At 44.1% G+C, this 22,974-nt stretch overlaps 1 protein-coding gene across 1 annotated transcript in view; it reads left to right on the top strand.

Moving 5' to 3' along the window:
• LOC116313649 (fibroblast growth factor receptor 3-like) overlaps positions 1-22,974 on the top strand; it is a 43,194-nt gene that overhangs the window by 12,569 nt on the left and 7,651 nt on the right. The window contains exon 4 of the mRNA XM_039609101.1: positions 2,457-2,806. Within this exon, the coding sequence (XP_039465035.1) occupies positions 2,457-2,590 (134 nt within the window). The 3' untranslated portion in view covers positions 2,591-2,806. The remainder of the gene's footprint in view (positions 1-2,456; positions 2,807-22,974) is intronic.

Raw genomic sequence — 22,974 nt, 5'->3', positions numbered from 1 at the left:
TTTATTTCCTCTACAAGAGTTTGGTTTTTTTTGTTGTTTTTTTTTTTTTGCTAGTTCTTCAAATGTTCAATAAAAACATGTATGCTAATTCATAACGTAGAAAGCTTTGTAATGAAGACTGTCATTTCCAAAGCACTGCCCCCCCCCACCCCGCGGTCCGCAGTGCTGCTGAAAAGGCTGTGGAAGTCCCTGTATTAAGCACATAGACCTGTGACACAAACATCACCAATCTTGGACGACCACAGACTGTTTTCCTTCGTGGTGATGAAGGAAAACGCTGGGTTGGCAAAATGCAAAATGCTGCTGCTCCTCTTTTAACTGGAACTCGAAAGTTTGAGCATTTTTACCTTATTTTAGCTCCACTTCACTGGCTGCCCATTTCTTTTAGGATTCTTTTATTTGCTTTTAAAGCTCTCCATGGCCTAGCCGCATCTTATCTCTCTGAGCTAGTGATGTTCGATTCATGAACGAATCGTTCAGTGCTCGAGACTCACTTTACTGACTCGTGAATCATGACTCACAAGCGCAACTGACTCACAAGCGCAACTGACTCACTGACTCATCTCTGTTGCTGTTAGCAAACTAATTCCTTTAGTAGAAATTTATCTAGCTTATAATTAACATTGTGGGGAAAAAAACAACAGCCAGTTTATTAACAAAAACATTCCTGCTCTGAAGTGGAAGAAAAAACCCTCAGTAGAAGCTCACATCAAGACAATAGCTCCTCGGTTCACAGTAGCATCGCTCAGCTAGCATGCTAACAGCACATTTGAGGTACTCACCCCTCTCTTGCTGTGCTGAATCATAGCATAAGCGAATCACTCAGGACTCACGAACCCCTCCCTCCTGGCTCACAGCTCAAACGAGTTGAACGAATCACTGACTCACTCACTCACCCCCTCCCTCCTGGCTCACAGCTTCTTCTTCTTGGTTGGCAACCAATGTTAAAGCACTTTACCGCCCCCTGGCTCACAGCTCAGTGGACATTTAGATGAGAAAATATATACACAAAATATATGACACATTTAAGGAAAATACCAAAATAAAAATAAATAAATGATCCCTTTAGAATTTTTTTGCTCTTTTTTGCTCTAAAGAAAATAGTTGTTTTCTTTTACAATCATTCATCTTAGCAGTAGGATTTACATTAAAAGAGAAACAAATTAAGTTTGAGTGAAAATATACATTTTTGCACTCTCTGGTCAACTGACTCAGTGACTCAAATGACTCAAGAAACCCGATTCACTTTGGTGAGTGACTCATTAAAACTCGATTCAGTAAAAAGAATCCAATTTACCATCACTCCTCTGAGCTGCTACAGCCTTATGCACCCACCCGCTCTCTCAGGTCAGCTGATCACTGCTCCTGAATGTACCCAGGACTGTGCGTAAACTTAGAGAAGATCGTTCTTTTGCTGTAGCAGCTCCAAAACTGTGAAACAATCTTCCTTTAGAGATTAGACAGGCCTCCTCATCACTAGTAGGGATGGGTACCGGTATCCTGTTCTGACATAAACGGTAGTAACCAGACCGAAAAGCAGCGCACATTTCGGTGCTTTATTTCGGTGCTTTATTTCGGTGCTTTTTTTCCTGAGTGTGATACACTTCAGATTCTAGCCAATCATTTTACGTTTCCAAGGATAGTAGGCGGGCCCAGGTACGTACGTTCTTTTAGAACCGCGTTCAAGTGAGCCATCATTTGTGAGCCGCGATCAAGTCAGCCGCTTCTTATCCGCTACATTAATTTTCTAGCGCTTTTACACCAGTCTTTACGGAAGCGTCTTTTGTCCTTACTTCCCGATCGAAAGCATAAATCCGAGCACAAGTACACTTGCGCACGCACTCACACATGCATGCGAGCGGACTCAGACATGCACGCACGTGCACAAATTGCTTTGGGACAGCCTAAAGCGGGACAGTCTGGTTGATGTCAAAAAATTCATTACAAATCATTCTTGATAGTTGATGTCCAACTTTCCACAGATTTCTCCTCTGGGACACCTACTGTACATCTGTCCCAAGTTCGATCCAGATTGACTGTAATATTCCTCAGAAACTGCAGGAAACTTGCACCGGCACTGTTTCAAAAGTACCGGTTTGGCACCGGTATCGGATAAAACCTAAACGATACCCATCCCTATTCACTACCTGTTTTTAAGTCACTCCTGAAAACCCACCTCTTCACCCTGGCCTTTGACACCACGTGACATGTTGGTTTTTATATTTTAGTTTCATTTTAGTTGTTGTAATTGATTCTATGCGGTTTTATCTTGTTTTCTTTTTTTAATATAGCGCTGTTTTAATTTTTAACTGTTGTGTGTTTTATTTACTTTTGCTTTTTCTGTTATTCTATTGTTTTTAACTTATTTTATGTACAGCACTTTGGTCCTGTGCTGGGTATTTCAAAGTGCTTTATAAATAAAGTAGGATTGGACTGTGTTTCGCTTTTTCTCTCAGTTCCTCCTCCAGAGTGGGTGGAGGTGTTGGTAGTGACCGAAGGAAAGGAGTCTGCCTGCTGCCCTTTAAGACCACACCTGACCTTCCTCAGGACGTCACAGTGGAGTGGGCTCTCACTGAACCCAAACCCATGAAGGTCCACGTATATGAGAGTGGAAACAATCAGCCAGATAAACAGGACCAGGGTTACAGAGGTCGCACAGAGATGGATGAAGATCCACTGAACACTAAAGACCTCAGTCTGACCCTGAAAGACCTCCACCTCACTGACAGTGGAGTCTACACCTGCACCGTCTACAACAAGGATGGACACATGCTGCTACAGAAATCAGTGACTCTCAGTGTCAGAGGTGAGTGTAACAGCTTTTTTTCCACAGTGTGAATACCAGATGTAGAAACCTGTCCGTGAAATTTTTTTTTAAAAAGTGAACTTTATATTTAGACTATAATGACCTTCCCGGAACATTAGCATCTGTACTCTGGAAAGCAGGGAAGCAGGGCAAGAAACCTACGTGCATCACCAAGAACGGAAAATACTAAACAAGATATTTAAAACAAAACTAGAATTAAATCAAATTATGTCTTGATGCATGCTCAATCATCAAGGTAAGTAAATCCCCAAAAGTTGATTCCGTTCATCTGGATGCAGCGTTTTGTGGGAGAAATGTTTTGTTTCAGTCATTATGCAAATGTGCTGTTCATAGGGTTGGGGAAACCGGCAGTCAGCTGAGACCGAAGAAGTCACTCAGATGAGTGGCGAAAAGTTTCTCCTGCTGAAAACGCTACGTCAACATGAACAGAATCGATTCTTGGGAGTAAATAAAATTGTTAATAAAAAAATGATGAAGTAAGTGAATAAGGGTAGGGAATCTATATTTCTTAACCCTCTCAGGCTCAAATTAAGTTTTAGTTACAGGAAAAATCTGATATTTGGGGAAAATTATCAAAAAAAAAACTGTATGTGGGGTAATCAGGTTGTTAATTTTTAACTGTTGCAAATCGGCAACGCCTGGCTCAAGAGGGTTAATACTGAAGGAAGTGAGTTCCAGTGCTGAGGAGCAGAGTGACTGAAAGCTCTGTTCCCCATATTGAGAAGACAGAAGCGGAAGAAGCAGATGACAGATACAAGGAGGGGCAAGATTGTGGATGCACTTAAACATGAGAACTAAGATGTAGGATACACCATATAAATGTATTCTAGCTTCTATGGGCAACCAGTGAAGCTGTTGAAGAATTGGGGTAATATGGTCTCTTAAGGAAGTACGAGTTACGACCCGAGCTGCAGAATTCTGAAGACGTTTTTGGTGGGACTTATTGGGGAGACCAAATAAGATGGTGTTGCAATAAACAATCCCCAAAGTAATAGGACTATAGACAAGTATGGCAGCAGCATGGGAGTAAGAAAGAGACAAGGTTGGTTAATGTTATGTAAGTGGAAAGTATGCAGACCGGGTTATGTAATTAATGTGAGACTGAAATCGGAAACACCCAAACTCTTCACCTGCAGGGAAGGAAGGATGTGGGAATTTTCAATATTAATGGAGAAACTGTGAGATCTGGTTAAGATGGAGGCTTTGAAAGTAAAACTTCTGTTTTATTACTGTTAAGTTTGGAGGAGAACCATGATCTAATCTCCATAAGACAGTTCGAGAGTGGAAGTGATGAACTAGGTTTGGAGGAAATGTAGAGCTGGATGTCATCATCATAACAATGAAAACTGATATTATATTTTCGGAATATATGGCCAAGAGGGAGCATGTAGATAATGAATAAAAGAGGCCCTAATACTGAACCCTGGGGCACACCAGCAGAAACAGTAAAGAAACTTGAAGAGTAGAATTTAATTTGGATAAACTAAGTGTGGTCTGAGAGATAGGAGGTGAACCAGGCAAGGGGGGTATGACTAATGCAAATGGATGCTAATGTTCAGGAGGATATTATGAGAAATGCAATCAAATGCCGCACTAAGATCAAGAAGAATTAGAATGGTTAAAAGACCAGAATCAGCTGCCATCAGAAGGTCATTAGTAATCCTTAACAGAGCAGTTTCTGTGCTATGATTGGGGCGGAAACCAGACTGAAATTGTTCGTAGAGATTATGGTCACTGAGGTATGAGTGAAGCTGGGAGGCAACAACTTTCTCAAGGATTTTTGAAATAAAGGGGAAGTTTGATATTGGGCGAAGATTATAAAAGTTATTGGGATCTGCCCCAGGCTTTGAGAGAATTGGAATGACAAAAGGAGTTTTCAAAGATGAAGGAACAATTCCAGTGTGAATGGAAGAGTGGATAATACTTGTTATGTTACACAGCTGGGACAAAGCAGGGCTGACGAGACAAAGGAAGCAAAACCAGACGCATTAACATGAGACACAGACTTTCAAAGTAAAACAGGAAACATAACAGAGACGCGAACTTGACAAGGGGATACAGCTGGCAGGGGACACAGAGACATAAACCATAAGACAGAAATCTAACAAAGAAACTAAAGACTAGAAATGATAAATAATATCAAAATCAATTTCAATAATATAATAAACTCAAAACCCTGGGTCAACGACCCAGGCACCCTAACAAGTTATGAGAGGAGCCAATGAGGGAAGACAGGCTTTAACTAACACAGTGGGAAGAAGGCCGAGCTGACCAGTGGATAAATTAGAGTTTTGAATAAGATTTGATACATCAGGTAGGAGTAAATTTGAAAATGAATGACAGGAAGACAGTGAGGGAAACAGAAAGTCTACTTCAAGGTTAGAAGTTCCTAAAGAGGTAAATTATTGGTGGATGTCAGAGATTATAAGAGTGAAAAAAGATGTAAGAGAGTTGCAAAAGTCAGCAGAGTCCATATGAGAGGAGAATGAGTCCGGAGGTTTTGTGATTTTACTAAACACAGAAAAGAGAGACCTGGAGTTACCTTCACTAGAACTGACTAAGCCAGAATAGTATGCAGATTTGGCTGAAGCAATGCAGTCCTAATACAACAAGATATGATACTTATACATTTCTTTATGTATGGTGAGTCCGGTTTTCTTGAACAGACGTTCCAGTTGGCATCCTTTAGCTTTGATATGGTGCATGTTACGTGTAAACCACAGTGCTGAATGGGAAAATGAGACAGTTCGGTGTTTAAGTGGAGCAAATATGTTAAGAAGGTTATGAACGTTGACATTATAATAAGAAACGAGTTCATCAGGGGATGAGGAGCTGTGAATAAATGGAAGGTCATAAATGGGAGATGAAAGATCAGGAAGATTAATATTACTGATTTTTCTAAATGTGATGTCACAGGTTTTGGAAGCTGTTGCATTACATTAAAAGAAATAAACATATGATCGGATTGGGGAAACAATGAGTGGGGGTAACACCAGAACAGAAGACCAAATCCAAGATATGACTTATAAATAAACGTAGATTATTGTAACAAGGACCCAACACACAATGGTTGTGTTTTAGTCTCTGTCTTTCTATCTTTGCTCAGGCAAAAATCACCAGTCCACTGTCCACTCTCTGCTCCGGTGCCACTAAAAAACTCACAGCAAGAGAGAAAGCAACAGCTTGTCTGAGGCCAAATGACCAAGCATTCTCCAACTTCTGGCTCCTGAGTGGCACCAGGCAGGGATGCTCACTCTCTCCTTCACTGTTTGCAGTTTTTATCAAACCAGCATTTAGACAGGCTGTAGTAATTAAGAATGTAGAACATCAGCTCAGTCTGTATGCAGATGATGTGCTGCTTTTTCTGATGTGAAGCAGCTCAGGAGGGTGACCGTGGGGAAGGGATTGGCGGCGAAGCAGTTCAGGGGGCCGACTATGATGGGGGAGATGTCCAGCTGACGGCCTGGAAAGTGGCCAATGGCAGATGCAGGTGTGCAAGGCGCACTGCGTGGCGGTGGCATGGCAGCCGCAGGAGACAAGGCTGGACCAGACAAGGCTGGTCGCTGGAGCAGGATGCTGGGCGAGCTCGCCTGAGCCCCCAGCTGGCACAAGTAACTGCCACACCACTGAAGCGAGATCGATCAACTGCAGACCAGAACAACAAACGACGGAGGCACCAGACAAGTGCAATCAAACGATGAGTTTATTAACACTGGAGAGGAACCATCAGCATATGTCTTCCTCTGACAAAAATACATTGAATGCTGGTTTTATAGCATAGAAAATTAACGCCCACACATACACGTCAAATACAGGTCAAAAATACATTGTTTACAGACATGAGCACATCTCGTACATCTTAATAACTATAAACAGTCATGTAACTTCTCTTTTCTATAACACTTGCCTTTTAAGGTAATAAACTTCAAGCTTCAGGGTCTCTAAGGGCTAATAATGGACCCTCGTCATCAATCACTAAGTAGACAGAATTGCAGCAAGTCTCAAAAAGAAGCAGAAGACACTTGGGCCTTCGCTCAGGCCTGCTACTAGATTAATATGTGTATATAATATATGTAAGCATGTGTAACAGAGTTAGAAAATAGCTTAATGAATTTCCTCAAAATTGATGTGCTTTGTGACTAGTTGGAGCCACCTGGTGGACAAATACCGCAACTGCAACTGTTAAGGTTCCAAATCGCTGCACAGCGCATGCCTCAGCAAAGGAAAATACTCCCAAGCTGGTGGTAGGTGCTTGTGAGCGATACTGTTGTCAATTGTGTATGTGTATTAATGAAAACATTCTTATAGTGGTAATTGTCAACATGTATTTTGATTGTAAGCAGTATTAGCATGTATCCTGAAAGTTACAGGCATTTTGATGCATGGGTAGTAACTTTATTCACGAGTAGCATTTTTAGTTAGCATGCTAAGCTAAGCTAATACTCGTTAGCTAGTCGGGTGCTTTTTGACTTGCACTCAGCTCTAATGTTTCTCTGTGTGATTGTAATTGTTCTAATTCTTTTTAACAGAACTGAATGTTGCAGTTGCTTTGCACACTGTTAATGACGACTGTGTGCTGTTTTCTTTGTACCAGGAAGGCGCTGTTAAGTGTAAGTTTTAATTGATGCTGTTGTATAGGGAAAAAAATGATGAACAATGATGATTGTTTTATAATAGAAAAGCTGTTTTATATGTTATTGTTGTTGTTGGTTAGGAAAAAGGAGAAAAATAAATAAATAATACTGCTACTATACGATCACAGGTTTGGTTTCAGCTAGAACTTTTAAAGAAAGACTTTGTTGATGTTGATGTTGTGTTGTACAAATATATCTTAGTCATTTGTTAAGTGTTATGTTGGGGAAAAAAAAGAAAAAAAGGAAAATACTCCCAAGCTGGTGAACTGAATGTTGCAGTTGCTTTGCACACTGTTAATGACGACTGTGTGCTGTTTTCTCTGTACCAGTTGCCAGAATAAAGAGGGAGCCCAGAGTAAGGGCAAGTCCAGCGTTGCAGTGCCGTCCTTCCTACATGGGCATATCACACCACTTGCACGATAGACTCACAGAACAGCAACAGCTACATTGGTGTCGTGACTCTGTGATTTGACATCAACTTGATGCAGATCTCCAACCCAGGTTGCAGTGTATTGTGCTTACAGATTCATCCATTGCCCGTCTTGGACTGTGAATTACGTTGAGGTACTGGACTGTTTGTTCTTTGGTTTGATGGGACTCTCTCTGGACTGCTTGTGCTGACACCTGCAACTCTGAATATTTGTTATTGTCTACGTTTTTTTTTTTTTCTTCTTGCTTTTCCTTTTCTCTGTTTATATGCTAATATGGCAAGTAAATTCCAGCTGAGTGATATATGTGACAATGTTCGCTCCTCTGTTGGGCGGGGTAGAGGTGCAGCACGTACTCATTTACTGTCACATGGGTCAGTTGGGAGGGATGAGGGAGCTTCACCTGTGTTGCCTGGGAGGGTTGGAGCCTTTGGGTCGGGTGTAGATCCAGATGAGTCTCCCGTGGGGCAATTTTTGCGGGGCGAAGCACGTCACTCCACTCCCGGTGATGGGAATGACACATTAAACCAGTTTAGTGACATGATCTTTCAACTTGGTTCACAGATAGGTGAATCTATTGCGGCCAGACTTATGTCTAGTGGAGCTGTTGGTGATGTTGACCGAAATGATGCTCACTCACATAACCAGGCTTCCCATTCGGGTGGCAATACGAATACGCCAAGTGAGAACACTCAATTCAGCGTTATTGTAAAATCCGACAGGGAGCCTGTCATTTTCAGGGGTGATGGTACAGACAAGTACACAGTGACTGAATGGGTTGAGCTGATGAAATCATACATCAGAAAGCAGAGTCTTGATGTGTCATTGCCGACAGAGGAGGTGATGGGGAGGCTAATGGGGAAGGCCAGGGATGTAGTTAAGATAGGCTTGAGAAGTGATCCTTCCTGCGCCCCTGATGTCATATTCAACATGCTGATAAGGTACTTCAGCAACACTCCCTCTTGCATACCCCTGCAGGACTTCTACTCGACTCTGCCTTCTCACAGGGAAAATCCTGTTGATTACTGGATACGCCTCAACAAGGCTGCTGATATGGCTGAGGAAGGTTTGAAGCATCAGGGCAGGCGAATGGAGGACATTGGTGGTGAGATCGCTAAAATGTTTGTGAAACACTGCCCAGATCCTGAGCTTGCATCTGTGTTTAAGTACAAGCAGATACATGAGTGGACGTGCAAGGAGAGGATAGATGAGTATCGGCGGGAGAGGGTGTCTTCTGTGAGAGTGTGCGTGATTGAGGCCCATGCAGCAGCGCTAATTCGTGATGACACGCGTGTTGAGCTCTTGAATAACGATGACAGGAAGTCTTCTGATGTTGACTCGCTTCCTACCTCATCCCCGTCTCCTGGGGTCGGACCCTCTGTCTCACCCTCTCCTCTCTTGTCCCAGACGCAGCAGACGTTTCTCGCTCCAAGCTGTCCCACAGTTCCTCCTCTATTGTCACAGGTTGGGGAACGGAATGCGACGACCTCATCTCAGAATAGATGTCAGACTATTCCCCTGCATTACCAGAAGCAGTCTGCTCTCCCTGCTCCTGAGCAGCAGTTCCCCCACAGTCAGCAGCCCAGCGATAATGCTGTGCTTGGCGAGATGATGTCAATGCTCAGGAGCTGTTGAATAAAGTGAAGGCTGGGATGGACATTCCCCCTCACGGCAGGGTGGCAGACGAGTACAGAACCGGGCCCCTTCGTTCAATGGCAGGAGCTGTCAGGTCTGTAATAAGGAGGACCACACTACACAGTCCCATTGCCGCTTTGCCCGACTCTGTTTCACATGCTTTCAGCCCGGTCACACACGTCGCTCGTGTGCCAATGGGGCCTCTACGGGTGACAATGCCCAGGGAAACTAGACGACCTGTGCTTTGAGGGAGGCTGTACAGGACATGAAGAACACTCCCACACACATGATGCAGCAGAGCTGTATGACAATGTAAAGGACTTGAGTCCTGTTCCTTGAGTGAAGTAGCACTGCAGAGGCTTGCTGCTGCTGGTGCTATTGATTTGAGCAATCAGGGGGCACCCACTGTTGTTTTTGTTGGCTGTGGTGGTGTACGAGTGAAGCCTAAATCAGTGGTGGAGCTCGACATGGAAGTGTATGGGTGTCATATCTTGGTTCCAACCTTTGTTGTTGAGAATCAACGAGATGACTTAATTGTTGGCTCGAATGTCATCAGACATTTAATCCGTCAATTCAGGTAACAGTGAGTTTCTTGTATGGGGGAAACTTCCTAAAGATGTTAAGATATCTCCCGGCTCCACTGTGGTTACTGAGCCAACCACCTCTCGCTCTGCACCCAGGAGCATCATGGTCGCTAGAGTGGTGACTCCTCTCTGGGGAGACAGGTGGGTCCCACTCAAGCTCCTCAACGTCATGGACAACCCTGTTATTCTGCGGAGGAATGCCAAGCTTGCTGATGTCTACACCTGCCTTGCATTGGAGGATATGGAGGTTCCAGAGCTCAGTCAACAGTCTACTCGTACAGAGCCCACTGGGACATCTGTACCCACAGTGGATGTTGGTACTGTACAGGAGAGGCTGGACCGTGTTGGCCTGGGTGACCTGGACCTGAAATCCTGTGATGTGTCATCGGACTGGCAAGAAAAGTTGGCTGACCTTGTGGTCAATTATCAAGATGTCTTTTCTCGCCATCATCTGGACTGCGGTGAAGCTAAGGGCTTTGTACACAGGATTCGACTGACAGATGACAGGCCATTTCGTCTCCCCTACAGGCGTGTGCCTCCTGCCGAATACCTCAAGCGCCGCCTCTTGTCCTTGTGTGGAAAAGAAATGGTGACTTGCGAGTGTGCACCGATTTTTGATGGCTCAACAGGCGGACGCTAAAGGACGCGCATCCCCTGCCACATCAAGCTGATTGCTTGGCAGCCCTTGGTGGCAATGCGTTTTTTAGCACGATGGACTTAACTTCTGGCTTCTATAACATGCCGCTACATGAGGAGGATCGCAAATACTCTGCATTCACAACACCCATGGGTTTGTACGAGTATAACCGCCTCCCTCAGGGTTTGTGCAACAGCCCAGCCAGCTTCATGAGAATGATGACCTGCATTTTTGGCGATCAAAATTTCCTCAGCCTGCTGTGCTACCTTGATGACCTGTTGGTCTTTGCACCATCTGAGCAGTTGGCTTTGGAGAGGTTGGAAATGGTTTTCAGCCGACTTCACCAACACAACCTGAAATTGGCCCCAAAGAAGTGCTGGCTTCTCAGGAGGTCGGTGAAATTCCTCGGGCACATCATTAATGAGTCTGGTGTGTCCACAGATCCTGCTAAGGTCGAGGCTGTCAGCAATATGACCATTGCGGACCTGATGGAGCCTGATGGGATCACCCCGTCACAGTCCCGTGTCAGATCGTTTCTGGGGATGGTGAACTATTACCAGCATTTTGTGCCCAATTACTCTGCCTTGGCAAGGCCTCTCTTTGACCTTCTGTCTGGCCAGAAGCAGAAGCGCAAGGGGCGGGCGTTGTTTGATCTTTCCTTCTATATATGTACATAGCAACCCCTAACAGTGCATCAGTCTATGGCCACTTGTAGACATTTTTAGCCATTTTTCAAGACATCATAAAATAGTGGGTTCTGTGAGTATGTTATATCCAAATGTCTATCTCATTATCATCTTCATCATTCTGTGATAGGGTGATGTAAGCATGAATTGAAGCAGTTACCATTTTTGATACCATGTTCTTCAAACAAGGTATGACACATGAAGTGAACAGACACAACAACAGCAGAAGAACACCAACAAAAACAAGTCCTTTAATCAGCAGGGACTTCCAAGAGCCGCTTAAAAGCCACGTAAGCCAGTCTTCTGTGTTTGTGGCATAGTCTCGTTGTTGTGCATCCCGAAGTTGTCTGAGTGTTTCCAGAGCATCAGTCATGTTCGGTGAGTGCACATTATCTGGAATGTATGTGCAACATGTGTTGTTAAAAAGGATACATAGTCCGCCTTTCTCGGCGAGAATCATGTCCAATGCTACCCTGTGTTGCATTACTGCAATGCGCAGGGCGTCAATTTCCTGATCCTGTTCGTCGTCGATTTTACATGAAGCATTCAGAAAAAGTCCAAAGCGGTAGTTCAGAGTCTCTATCCTTAAAGCGTGTTTTCCTACCCCCACCCATGGGAAGAGTGCGTGAGTAACTTTCTGTCTGTTAGTCCATAGTTTGAATTCCTCTGGGACATCGGAACCCCACACAGAATCATGCTGCCTGAGGTCCGGGGTGCTTCGTCTTTTCCTTGTTGTTGATGTTGAAGTTGACGTGGCGTCCATGGTTATCTTGAAAGTGTGGTCAGATATGAAAATGGGAGCGCACTGACCTGTCCAATTCCCAGGAAGGATAAAATAGGCCTGTTGGCCACAGATCCAGGCCATCCCTTGCACCCAGAAGGTACCATTTGAGATGTTGTTGCTTTTCACGGGCCCTCCAGGAGCGTGTGTCTGTACTGCTTTGCAGTTGGTGGTGTTTCCCATTGGTGTGGATCCTTTCTCTTGGCGGTAGCATAGGCTGTGGCTCAAATTCCCATTGTTTTCAAGAAAGACTGGGAATGATTTAGCCTTACTTCTGTGCTTCACTTTCAGGTCAACCCAGAACCATTCGTCACATGTGCCATTTCGCAGTCCTATCTGGAGAGGTTCCTCATGGTTGACCACGATTCCCTGGAATTGATACCCAAGGCTGGCGTAGCTCATGGCACACTTTGCTTGAATTATGTCCATTCCCTTCGCATACAAGGTGGCGTGTTGTGTCGTTAGGGGGCATGTAGGAGCAAACGTAGCAGTCTTTTCTGGGTGTGCTGTCATGTATATATCGATACCATGCGTTGTTCATCCATGGATGAATGTGGTCTTGTGTCATGTCACGGAGATGTGAGTTGTCATGTGTCCATCTTGTCTGCAGGTGGTGTTGTTCATCTTTTTTCTTTAGGGTGAGTGTTAATAAACTCACCAGGAGTGCAACATTAGCCACTAGGAGGACGAGTGTCTTCATGATGACCAGACACACCTGTGACCTCTGATGAGTAGACTACTGGCGAGAAGAAGAAGGCGGGGTATACCCGATCAGCCCTCCCTCCACCAGTAGATCACCAGGAGCTAGGGGTGTTGGCGTCTAAACGTTTAGGTTGTCACTCACTTTTTTGCAGTGGCTTTGATGGATCCAAGATGGTCTTTCTGCTATTTTGCAGGCAGTAGGTGTGGTGAGTAGCACTTGATAAGGACCTTCCCACCTTGGTGAACTCCAATTTTTCCTTTGGAGCACTTTGATCAGGATCCAATCACCTGGTTTCAACCTGCAAGACACTGGAGAGATGTCACTTGGCAGTTGGTTGTTTAGAACAATCTCTTTATTTTCAAGTAACTTAGTCATCCACTCGGCTAGTGTAGTTTCTCTTATTGACTTATCTATAGGCTCACTTGTAATTGGCAGTGGAAATGGTCTGCCGTGAATGATTTCAAAAGGTGTAAGTTTCTGAGAACTTTGTGTCAGTCTCATCCACATTTTTACCAGGCCTATACATTCAGGCAATGGTCTCCCTGTTTCTTCCATGCATTTTCTCAGTCTCTGTTTTATTGTGCCGTTAGTTCTTTCCACGAGTCCGGCACTTTGAGGGTGGTAAGCACAGTGGTGTTTGATGCTGAATCCTAGTGCTTCAGAGACCTTACTGATTACTTCATTAACAAAATGTGTCCCATTGTCTGATCTTATCAGAGTGGGGATGCCATATGTTGGAATGAAGTGATTGCATAAACATTTTGCAACTGAGATGGCGTCTGCTTTTTTTACTGGATAGATTTCTGGCCATTTTGAGAATACGTCTATGATCACTAGAGCGTATTTTGAGCCTTGGCATTCATTTAGCTCAATAAAATCCATGTGGATTGTATGAAAAGGATGAGGTGGTGTGGGAAAATTACCTCTTCTCGGTCTGAGGTTTCCCTGTGCATTATGTTTTTGGCAAATCATGCATGTTCTGACAAATACTTTTGCTGAAGTTTCAAATCTTGGGTGTAGAAATGTTTAGAGAGTATATCTACCATTCCTCCCGTCGACACGTGAGTAGACCCGCAAGGCGTCACTAATGCTGCTGTTTTGTGTAAGGATTTTGGTAGTACTGGTTTGCCATTACAAGTCATCAAATCATTCTCCAGCCGAGCTCCACATTTTAACCACCTGTTTTGTTCTCTAGTTGGTGCAGCTTTCTGTTCATTCATAAGCACATCAAGTGGTATTTGCATTGAGGAGTCAGACATTAATGTGTCTATAGGTTGTTGTGCTGCTGCTTTTGCTGCTTGATCTGCAAAGTTATTGCCTCTAGTGACCTCTGAGTTGTCTTTCTGGTGTGCAGCACATTTACATAATGCTAACCGTTTCGGCAATATTATCACCTCCAACAGTGCCTTTAAAAGATTCCCATGTTGCACTGGGTTGCCAGTAGAGGTAACCATCCCCCTATTCTGCCAGATTTTTGCAAAATGATGCACAGCAGCAAAGACATACTGGCTGTCAGTGTATATGTTTATGTCTCGGTCTTCATGCAGTTGACAGGCACGTATGACGGCCGTGAGTTCTGCACTCTGTGCAGAGTATGAGGAAGTTAGTGCTTTCGCTTCTAAAACTGTGTCAACTGTGGTCACCGCATAACCCACACAGTTCCGCCCAAGGCTATTTTTGGACGCTGAACCGTCTACAAAGATATTAATGAAACCAGCCTGTGGGGTGCTGTGAAGGTCAGCGCGTGGTTTTGTTTCCTCATTTAGCGTCTCTATACAGCAGTGTGCGTCACCATCTTGCGAAGTTGGGAGAAGTGTGCTGGGGTTTAATCGTCCACACTTCTCAATCCTAATGTGTGACTGTGAAAGCAGAATGCCTACATAAGAGAGTTGTCTGGCATGTGTGAGGTAAGACAAGTTTGCTTGCAGCAAGATGGAGGTTACAGCGTGCGGGACTTTGATAATTAATGTGTGTCCAAGAATGATATCAGCAGACTTCTTAACTGCCTCCGCTGCAGCTGCACAGGCCTGCACACACGTGGGCAAACCTGCTGCAACTGAGTCTCATTTGCATGAATAAAACGCAAGTGGACGTTGTTTTTCCCCGAAGGCCTGCGTTAAAACAGCCTTCATGTAGCCTGCACCTCCGTCTACATGCAAACAGAAAGGTTTGTCATAATCTGGCAATGCCAAGACTGTATGAGTTTGGAGTACAAGTTTTAGATTACTGAACGCTTCTTCTGCTTCTGGTGTCCATTCTATTTTATCTTTCAGTGCCAGATTTTTACCATAAATCAGGTTCTGCAAAGGCTGAGCCAACAAAGCATAGTCAGGTATCCAGCTTCTACAATAATTGCAGACCCCTAAGAAGCTCATCATCTGTTGTTTCGTGAGTGGTTTTGGAGCGTTTTGTACTGCTAGTTTTCTGCTGTCTAACAGTGTTTTCCCTTCCCCAGTGAGTGTGTGCCCGAGGTATGTGACCTTTTGGCTCCACAGTTGTAGTTTGTGCTGTGAGACTTTATGGCCCTGCTCAGCTAAATGGTGTAACACTGTCATTGTGTTTGCTTTACAGTCTGCTAGTGTGTTCCCTGTGATGAGTATATCATCTACATACAGGAGAAACTGTCCCGGGGCGGGGAGTGTGCACAGTGACATGGACCTCTTTAGAGCCTCTGCGTACAGAGTAGGGCTGTTCTGGAAGCCCTGAGGTAACCTCGTATATGTGTACTTTTGACCCTCAGAAGTGAACCTGAACAGATGCTGCGAGTCAGGGTGTAGTGGTACAGAAAAGAATGCATTAGACAGATCTATAACTGAAAACCACTGTTCCTTAGGGGTCACTTGATTCAGAATTGTATGTGGATTTGCTACCACAGGTGGGATTTGTGCTGTTACTTCATTTATTGCCCTGAGGTCATGTACTAGACGGTATTTTCCCGTATTTGCTTTTTTCACTGGGAAAATGGGCGTGTTACAGGTTACTTCAGTTGTTTTTATCAAGATGCCTGCCTTTTCCATGTCTGCAATTACTGGTTTTATTCCTGTTTTGGCTTCTGTTGTGAGGGGATATTGTGGCTTTACTGGCCTGTAGGTTGTGGTGGTTTTTACTACGACAGGATCTGCTCCTTTAATTAGTCCTACGTCTGTTGGTCCTGTAGACCACAGCTTAACAGGTAGTTCCTCTAGTTCTGGATGAGAACTAGAGGAAAAGAGTGTGTATCACCCCTCACTAACTTCATGCATGTGTGCATCTGCGCAGTCAGTCATATGGGTTGCTGGCTGTGTCGTTCGTACCCACCCTAATGTGTACCTCATACATCCTGTTCTACGGCCCTGAAGCCACCCTTCATGTGTTTCTTCAGTTTCCTCATATCTGTCCCTTTCCACCTGTGTGAGGATGTGGCCTAAGTCTTTCCAGTCCGTGTCGTCATTGCGTGCTACTGACACATGTGGTTTTGGCATCCTGTTTAGCTCTTGTACCTTTCCTGGCTGTATTACAGAGCACACTGCGTTACCGCTTCGGGTAACATAGAGGTGTTGCAGTGTGAGTTTCTGTGGTCCTAGTTTGTGCACTTGTTGGTCATACATGGGGTCATGACCTGGGCTTTGTTTGAACCTTAAGGTGTTGTGGTACTTAGCAAAGTCTAGCTTTCTTGAATGGGTTGGCAAGTAGCGATTTGCTATACGCTGCAAGGGTTCTAATGGAGGCAGGTCTAGTGTCCAATACTAGTAGGGTTCTCCCTGTCCCTTACACACATTGAGCTGACGGGCCTCAGGACTTTGCTCTTCATGTAACATTAGTTTAGCGTACATGCCTTCTAGCCCTGGCACTACACCGATCCTTAGTTTCTCTAAAGCATCTCTCCCCAGAAGGTTGACTGGGCAGGATGGGTCATATATACATTGATTTTTACAACTTCTGCCGCTTTCATGGTGTACTAGTAACAGTTCTTCTGTTAGTGATTTAACACTGGTGTGGCCTGACGCAGATTTAACTATCAGGGTGTCACTTGAGTATTTTAGTTTTTTGGGCTTTTGATTTAGCACGGTTTTACATGCTCCAGTGTCACATAACATGGTTAGAGGTTGGCCACTGACATGGATTGTTACTGTAGGTTTGTGTTCAGAACCTAGGAGCAACTGTTCTATGTTGAAAATTTCTGTTTCTTCTTTCGTTTCCTGTTCTAGTCACTTACTCTGACCCTCTCCTGAGTCATCCTCCCTTTTGTACCTACAGTCCCTTGCAAAATGACCTTCTTTTCCGCAAATATAACAGCGATTGTCTCTCTCACCCCTTCGTCCCCTGTCTCCCTTATAACCCTTATAACCACCACTTTTCTTTCCCTTTCCTTTCTGCTGTCCTTGTCTCTGTCCTCCGTATCCACCAGCAAATGCTATGAATCCTGTCTCGGGATCCACAGTGAAAACACCTCCTTTCTCTTTCTTTTTTACCACTCGGGTTGCATGTTCTGCATACTGCAGAGCGTCTGCTAGGTTACCAGTGTTCATTGTTACCCAGTGCTTTTCAACATGGGCTCTAACTGGGGGAAGGAGACCGTTTAAGAATGCGTTCTTTAGTTGCTGTTGGTATGGTCTCTCTGGGGCTTCTTCATAATCTAGGCCTGAATGCTGTCTAAAAACCGGGCGTAGCCGGTCCAGAAAATCAGAAGCTGTTTCGGCTTCTTTTTGCTTTACCTCCCCTATTTTGCCATAGTCAGCCCTCGGGGCCAACCGTACTCTAATTCTCTCATATAAATTTGTTAGGTCATTGATTAGGTCGGTGCTTCCTGGTGCATGTGCTACACCCCCGGCGTCTGAGCCGGTATAATCACCTCTAACTGTTCCCATCCTTAAACCTAATAAATCTTGCATTACTTGAAGCATTTCATGACCGTTTAAATACCATTGCCTCCTGATCAGTTCTACAGCATCCCTCCATGGTGTAAAACCTTCATTCAGTGGAGGAACGTCTTTCAGGACATTTTGTCTGTCCGTTTGTGACCACGGACGGAAAACATGTATGTGTGGGCGGTCATCTTGCTCTTCCTGTCCTTCTGGCCCTATTATTAGGCCAAATCTAGGGTTAGCCACTGCTACCAATGGGTAGATACCAGTGGCTGGCGGATCGACTGTGTCTCCTATTTCTTTTTGTGGGCTATCTTTGAGTGAAAGTTTGTTTAGCATTGTCTGTGCTTTCACATAAGGATGTTGTGTATGTGACCTAGTTCTTCCTGATATGGGTGAGTGTTTAATGGGTGGTGCTGCAGCTGTGGCTGCAGCTGTGGGAGATGCTGCAGCTGTGGCTGCAGATGTGGGAGGTGCTGCAACTGTGGCTGCAGATGTGGGAGGTGGTGGTGCATATGGTGGCGGATTAATACACATATTGCGAGCACCGCACGGTGTCTCGTCTTTTGGTTTTACTAAACTGGCGGTTAAGTTCTGTTTTTCTGACTTTTTATCTTTCTTCTCTTGTCTTTTCTTTTTGTTTTCCTCTCGCCTAGCTGCTTCTACCTTCCAGGCCTTGAAATATTGCAATTCTTGCGAACGTTTCCCTTTCTTTTTTAGGTTTTTTGTTTCTGCTATTTCTTTCAAAAGAGCTTCCCTCAGTTGTGTTAATGCTGATGGGCTACATTTACCTTCCCAAGTGGGACATTTTGTTTCTTAGGATTTCTCCATCTACATGCACTAATTTGTCCGGCGCCTGGACATTTTTTTCTCTAACCACTGCTCGTCAGCAGTGAGTTTTGAAGCTTCATTACCCATTTTAATCCTTTCAATTTTAATACCTTACAACCACACAACTGCGGCACCTTCTCTGGCACGGGAATCGAGAGAGGGAGGTAGTTGACACGGCCTTCTACTTTCAAGCTATTCTTGAAAGCGGTGTCACCTTTACGTGATGAAACACGACCTGTTTCTCTCTTTTCACCAGTACTTGGGTGGCCAACAGCAAACAAAATAGTGGAATAGTTCAGCCTCCTTATTGTGCTGTAAAATCAACTTATTCCACCAACAAAAATAAACCTTTTCAACGCGTTCTACGTCTTACGGACCAGGTTTATCTAAAAATGCTTCCAGCCCTTTTTCAGGCGAGCGTTTACTTTTAGAAACCCTTCTAAAAATGCTTCCAGCCCTTTTTCAGGCGAGCGTTTACTTTTAGAAATCCACCTAAAAATGCTTCCAGCCCTTTTTCAGGCGAGCGTTTACATTTAGCAATGCTACCAACCCCTCTGGGCGAGCCTAGACGTTTTACGCGAGGTGTCTGAGTGTTAATATTCACCTGGTTGCTGCCGGTCTCTCAGGTCTACCTCATCGACCCCCACCGCCGTGGACCACTTATAAGAACGCTGGCCAGAACCCGAATTCACGTCTCTGGACTTTATCCTCTACCTAGAGAGGAGCTGTCGACAGACTTCAGCGTGGGCTTCTCACGACGTCAGGGCTCGATGAGGCTTTCCTGTGGGGTCACACAAAAGTGCTGTGTCCCATCCGGCTCGAAGGACCAAGAAATGTCAGGAGTTTTTCCTGTATTGCAACCCAGGTCGGAATAAAACGCTCAGACAGGTTAACGTGTACACGGGGAGACACAGAGAGACTCTCCTCGTGCAATAAAAAGAAAGAGTCTTTATTCAGAGAGCACATACAGGAAGAGAGAAAATATAACTGCAGGCTTCCTGTGTAACTTCCCCATTTAGGAGCCTGCACAAAGTGTGATTTACTGAAAGAGCAAACATAAACATAAAGAGCAAAAGATAAAGTAATAAAATGAAATAATAATAAAAATCCCAGAATCCGGAAATCTTTTGACACAAAGTCTCTAAGTCAATACGTCAGGCTTTTCAGTAAGGTTTTTCCTCTACATTGTGGGTTCCAGTTTGGTGTATTCTTTGTTCCATTCTGGTTTGCCATTGCACCACCATGTTTGAACTTCGGTCCTGATGCGGGGACATTTCTTTTTCTGTGGGACATGGTTTGTGTGGGGTGTAGACGGCATCCTGCATCCAGGAGCTGGTAGTGAGTTGGCGCCGCTCACTCTCCTTCATCCTTTTGGGGATACTTCTTGAGTTGGTATATCTATAACCATGTCGGGTCTGTTTTCTTTTGGGTCTTTCTTTTGTTTTGTTGATTTTGGTGGATGCTGTGGGTTGTGCATCTATAATTTTGAGCGAAATTCTGCGGGGGTGGATGTAACAGAGTTAGAAAATAGCTTAATGAATTTCCTCAAAATTGATGTGCTTTGTGACTAGTTGGAGCCACCTGGTGGACAAATACCGCAACTGCAACTGTTAAGGTTCCAAATTGCTGCACAGCGCATGCCTCAGCAAAGGAAAATACTCCCAAGCTGGTGGTAGGTGCTTGTGAGCGATACTGTTGTCAATTGTGTATGTGTATTAATGAAAACATTCTTATAGTGGTAATTGTCAACATGTATTTTGATTGTAAGCAGTACTAGCATGTATCCTAAAAGTTACAGGCATTTTGATGCATAGGTAGTAACTTTATTCACAAGTAGCATTTTTAGTTAGCATGCTAAGCTAAGCTAATACTCGTTAGCTAGTCGGGTGCTTTTTGACTTGCACTCAGCTCTAATGTTTCTCTGTGTGATTGTAATTGTTCTAATTCTTTTTAACAGAACTGAATGTTGCAGTTGCTTTGCACACTGTTAATGACGACTGTGTGCTGTTTTCTTTGTACCAGGAAGGCGCTGTAAGTGTAAGTTTTAATTGATGCTGTTGTATAGGGAAAAAAATGATGAACAATGATGATTGTTTTATAATAGAAAAGCTGTTTTATATGTTATTGTTGTTGTTGGTTAGGAAAAAGGAGAAAAATAAATAAATAATACTGCTACTATACGATCACAGGTTTGGTTTCAGCTAGAACTTTTAAAGAAAGACTTTGTTGATGTTGATGTTGTGTTGTATAAATATATCTTAGTCATTTGTTAAGTGTTATGTTGGGGAAAAAAAAGAAAAAAAGGAAAATACTCCCAAGCTGGTGAACTGAATGTTGCAGTTGCTTTGCACACTGTTAATGACGACTGTGTGCTGTTTTCTCTGTACCAGTTGCCAGAATAAAGAGGGAGCCCAGAGTAAGGGCAAGTCCAGCGTTGCAGTGCCGTCCTTCCTACATGGGCATATCACACCACTTGCACGATAGACTCACAGAACAGCAACAGCTACACATGCATGCAATTAACCTGCTATGTTCTCATCTTCCCTCAACATGTATCACCTGGACACTCTCACCAGTGAAGCTTAAAACCCTCTTGGATGGAACATCAACTCTAAACAAGCACAGATATGCATTGTGTATAGAATGAACTCAACCTGTGAATAGAAAGGTCAAACAAACATATTCAATGTAATATGAACCCTGTAAGAAATATTACTGATAAAATAATGCTGTAAAACATGTTATTAATGCATTTATCATAAGGCAGGTTATATGGTAACAATAAAAGAATCTCTGAATCCCAACACCACCCAACCTGTAACACCACAGCAAAACGTCCAAAAACAAGCAGTCTCTGGGCATCTGGAAATGGGTGACAGGGGAGCCAGTTTGTTTGATCCAGAAGTGATGCAAACAGTCTTAACTGGCTCTAAAGCAGTGAGTTCAGTCTCCTCAAACCCAGAAGAATTGAACATAGGCTCGACATTTCCATTCAGTGATAGTTCTGAAGAGAGGCTGGTTCAGCCAAACAACAAACAAGATCTACAGCATTGCCCACAAAAACACGACTTAGACCTTCATGGCTGGGTTCCAGGGCAAACATTAAATATCCAGGTAAGCATCTAGTTGATGGCAACTTAATAGCATGACAGTTGTATGTAGGATTGCCATATTTGCTTGAAACCACACTTGAAGCAAACTGTAACTTAGTAGTGTTAACTGGGTTGTGTGGAGAGACGGGTATGTCACACAGTGGAAAATTGTGTTTTCATATTTTGTTTTGAATCAGACTGTGTATTGCTACATAGTGATTTTATTTGCATGTTTTATTGCTATAGTGCTCTTGCATGATTGTTTATTGATATTTTTATTGCATGATTTTATCCCCATATTTATACTGTTTCGTGTCGCTGTATAGTATTCTTTTTTATTCCACTGTGGATTGGACAGATAATCGCGTGCACCTGTGAGGTGGAGGCGTGCCCCGAGAGTGGCCTATTGGCCGCCAAACTGACTTAAGGGAGATAGTGAGCGCAAAGACAAGAGGAGAGACACACGGAAAGCGAAGAGCAGGAAACCGAACGTGTGCAGACGAAAGCGCATGTATAGAAGGACCGCCTGCCTGTGCAGTGTCACGAGACTTCCGGCGATCGGCCAGCATAACCCGGCGATTCAGTTCTGACGGACAGAATAGCAACAGTGGGAGGCGACGCGTGAAATCCACAGTAGGGCAGAGGGGACGCCTGCCTGCATCCGGCCGGGCTACGAGGGAAGCCGTGTGCGGTGCGGAGAGTGGCTGGACTGCACGGTCACGCGCCGCCAGGTGGGGATAGGAGCCTCCTCCTGGCCTTCTGCTGGCGAGATTTTCCCATCCCGGAAGAGGAGCTCCCCTTCTGTCTCTTTCAGCTAAGGAACATTTGCCCGAGTGTGTGTGGTTGGACACTGGGAATAGAGGACTCTGGGGGACGTTTTATCGTATAAAAAGGACATTCATTTAGCTTTGATTTTTTAATTGTATTTTAATCTCTGCCGGCAGGGCTTTTTAGCGGGTTGGGAACATTTATTTTTATTGTATAGTGGGATTTTAACTTCTACTTGTGATTCTGGCTGTTCTTCTAAAAAATAAATGGTGTGTTTAAAGCTGGCCCAGTGTCCGTACTCCGAGCTGATTCACTCTCTCCCTTATGCTTGTATGTATATAGACGTGGTGGCGAAGATTTAGGTCACCAGTTTAGCGGCTACATATTTTTGGCGGCGTTGTCGACAGGATACAAGTTTGGGGAGCAGTGTTCAGCACCTGGAGTGCAGATATAGAAATGATGATGCCAGTGTATCCGGGTGCCCCTTGGGTACCAAAATATAAGGGTCTTGAAGCGGATGTTTC

The sequence above is a fragment of the Oreochromis aureus genome, linkage group 3 (assembly GCF_013358895.1).
Source record: "Oreochromis aureus strain Israel breed Guangdong linkage group 3, ZZ_aureus, whole genome shotgun sequence".
NCBI lineage: Eukaryota > Metazoa > Chordata > Actinopteri > Cichliformes > Cichlidae > Oreochromis > Oreochromis aureus.
Note: the sequence above shows the minus strand (reverse complement) of the source record. Positions and strands in the feature narration are given on the sequence as shown.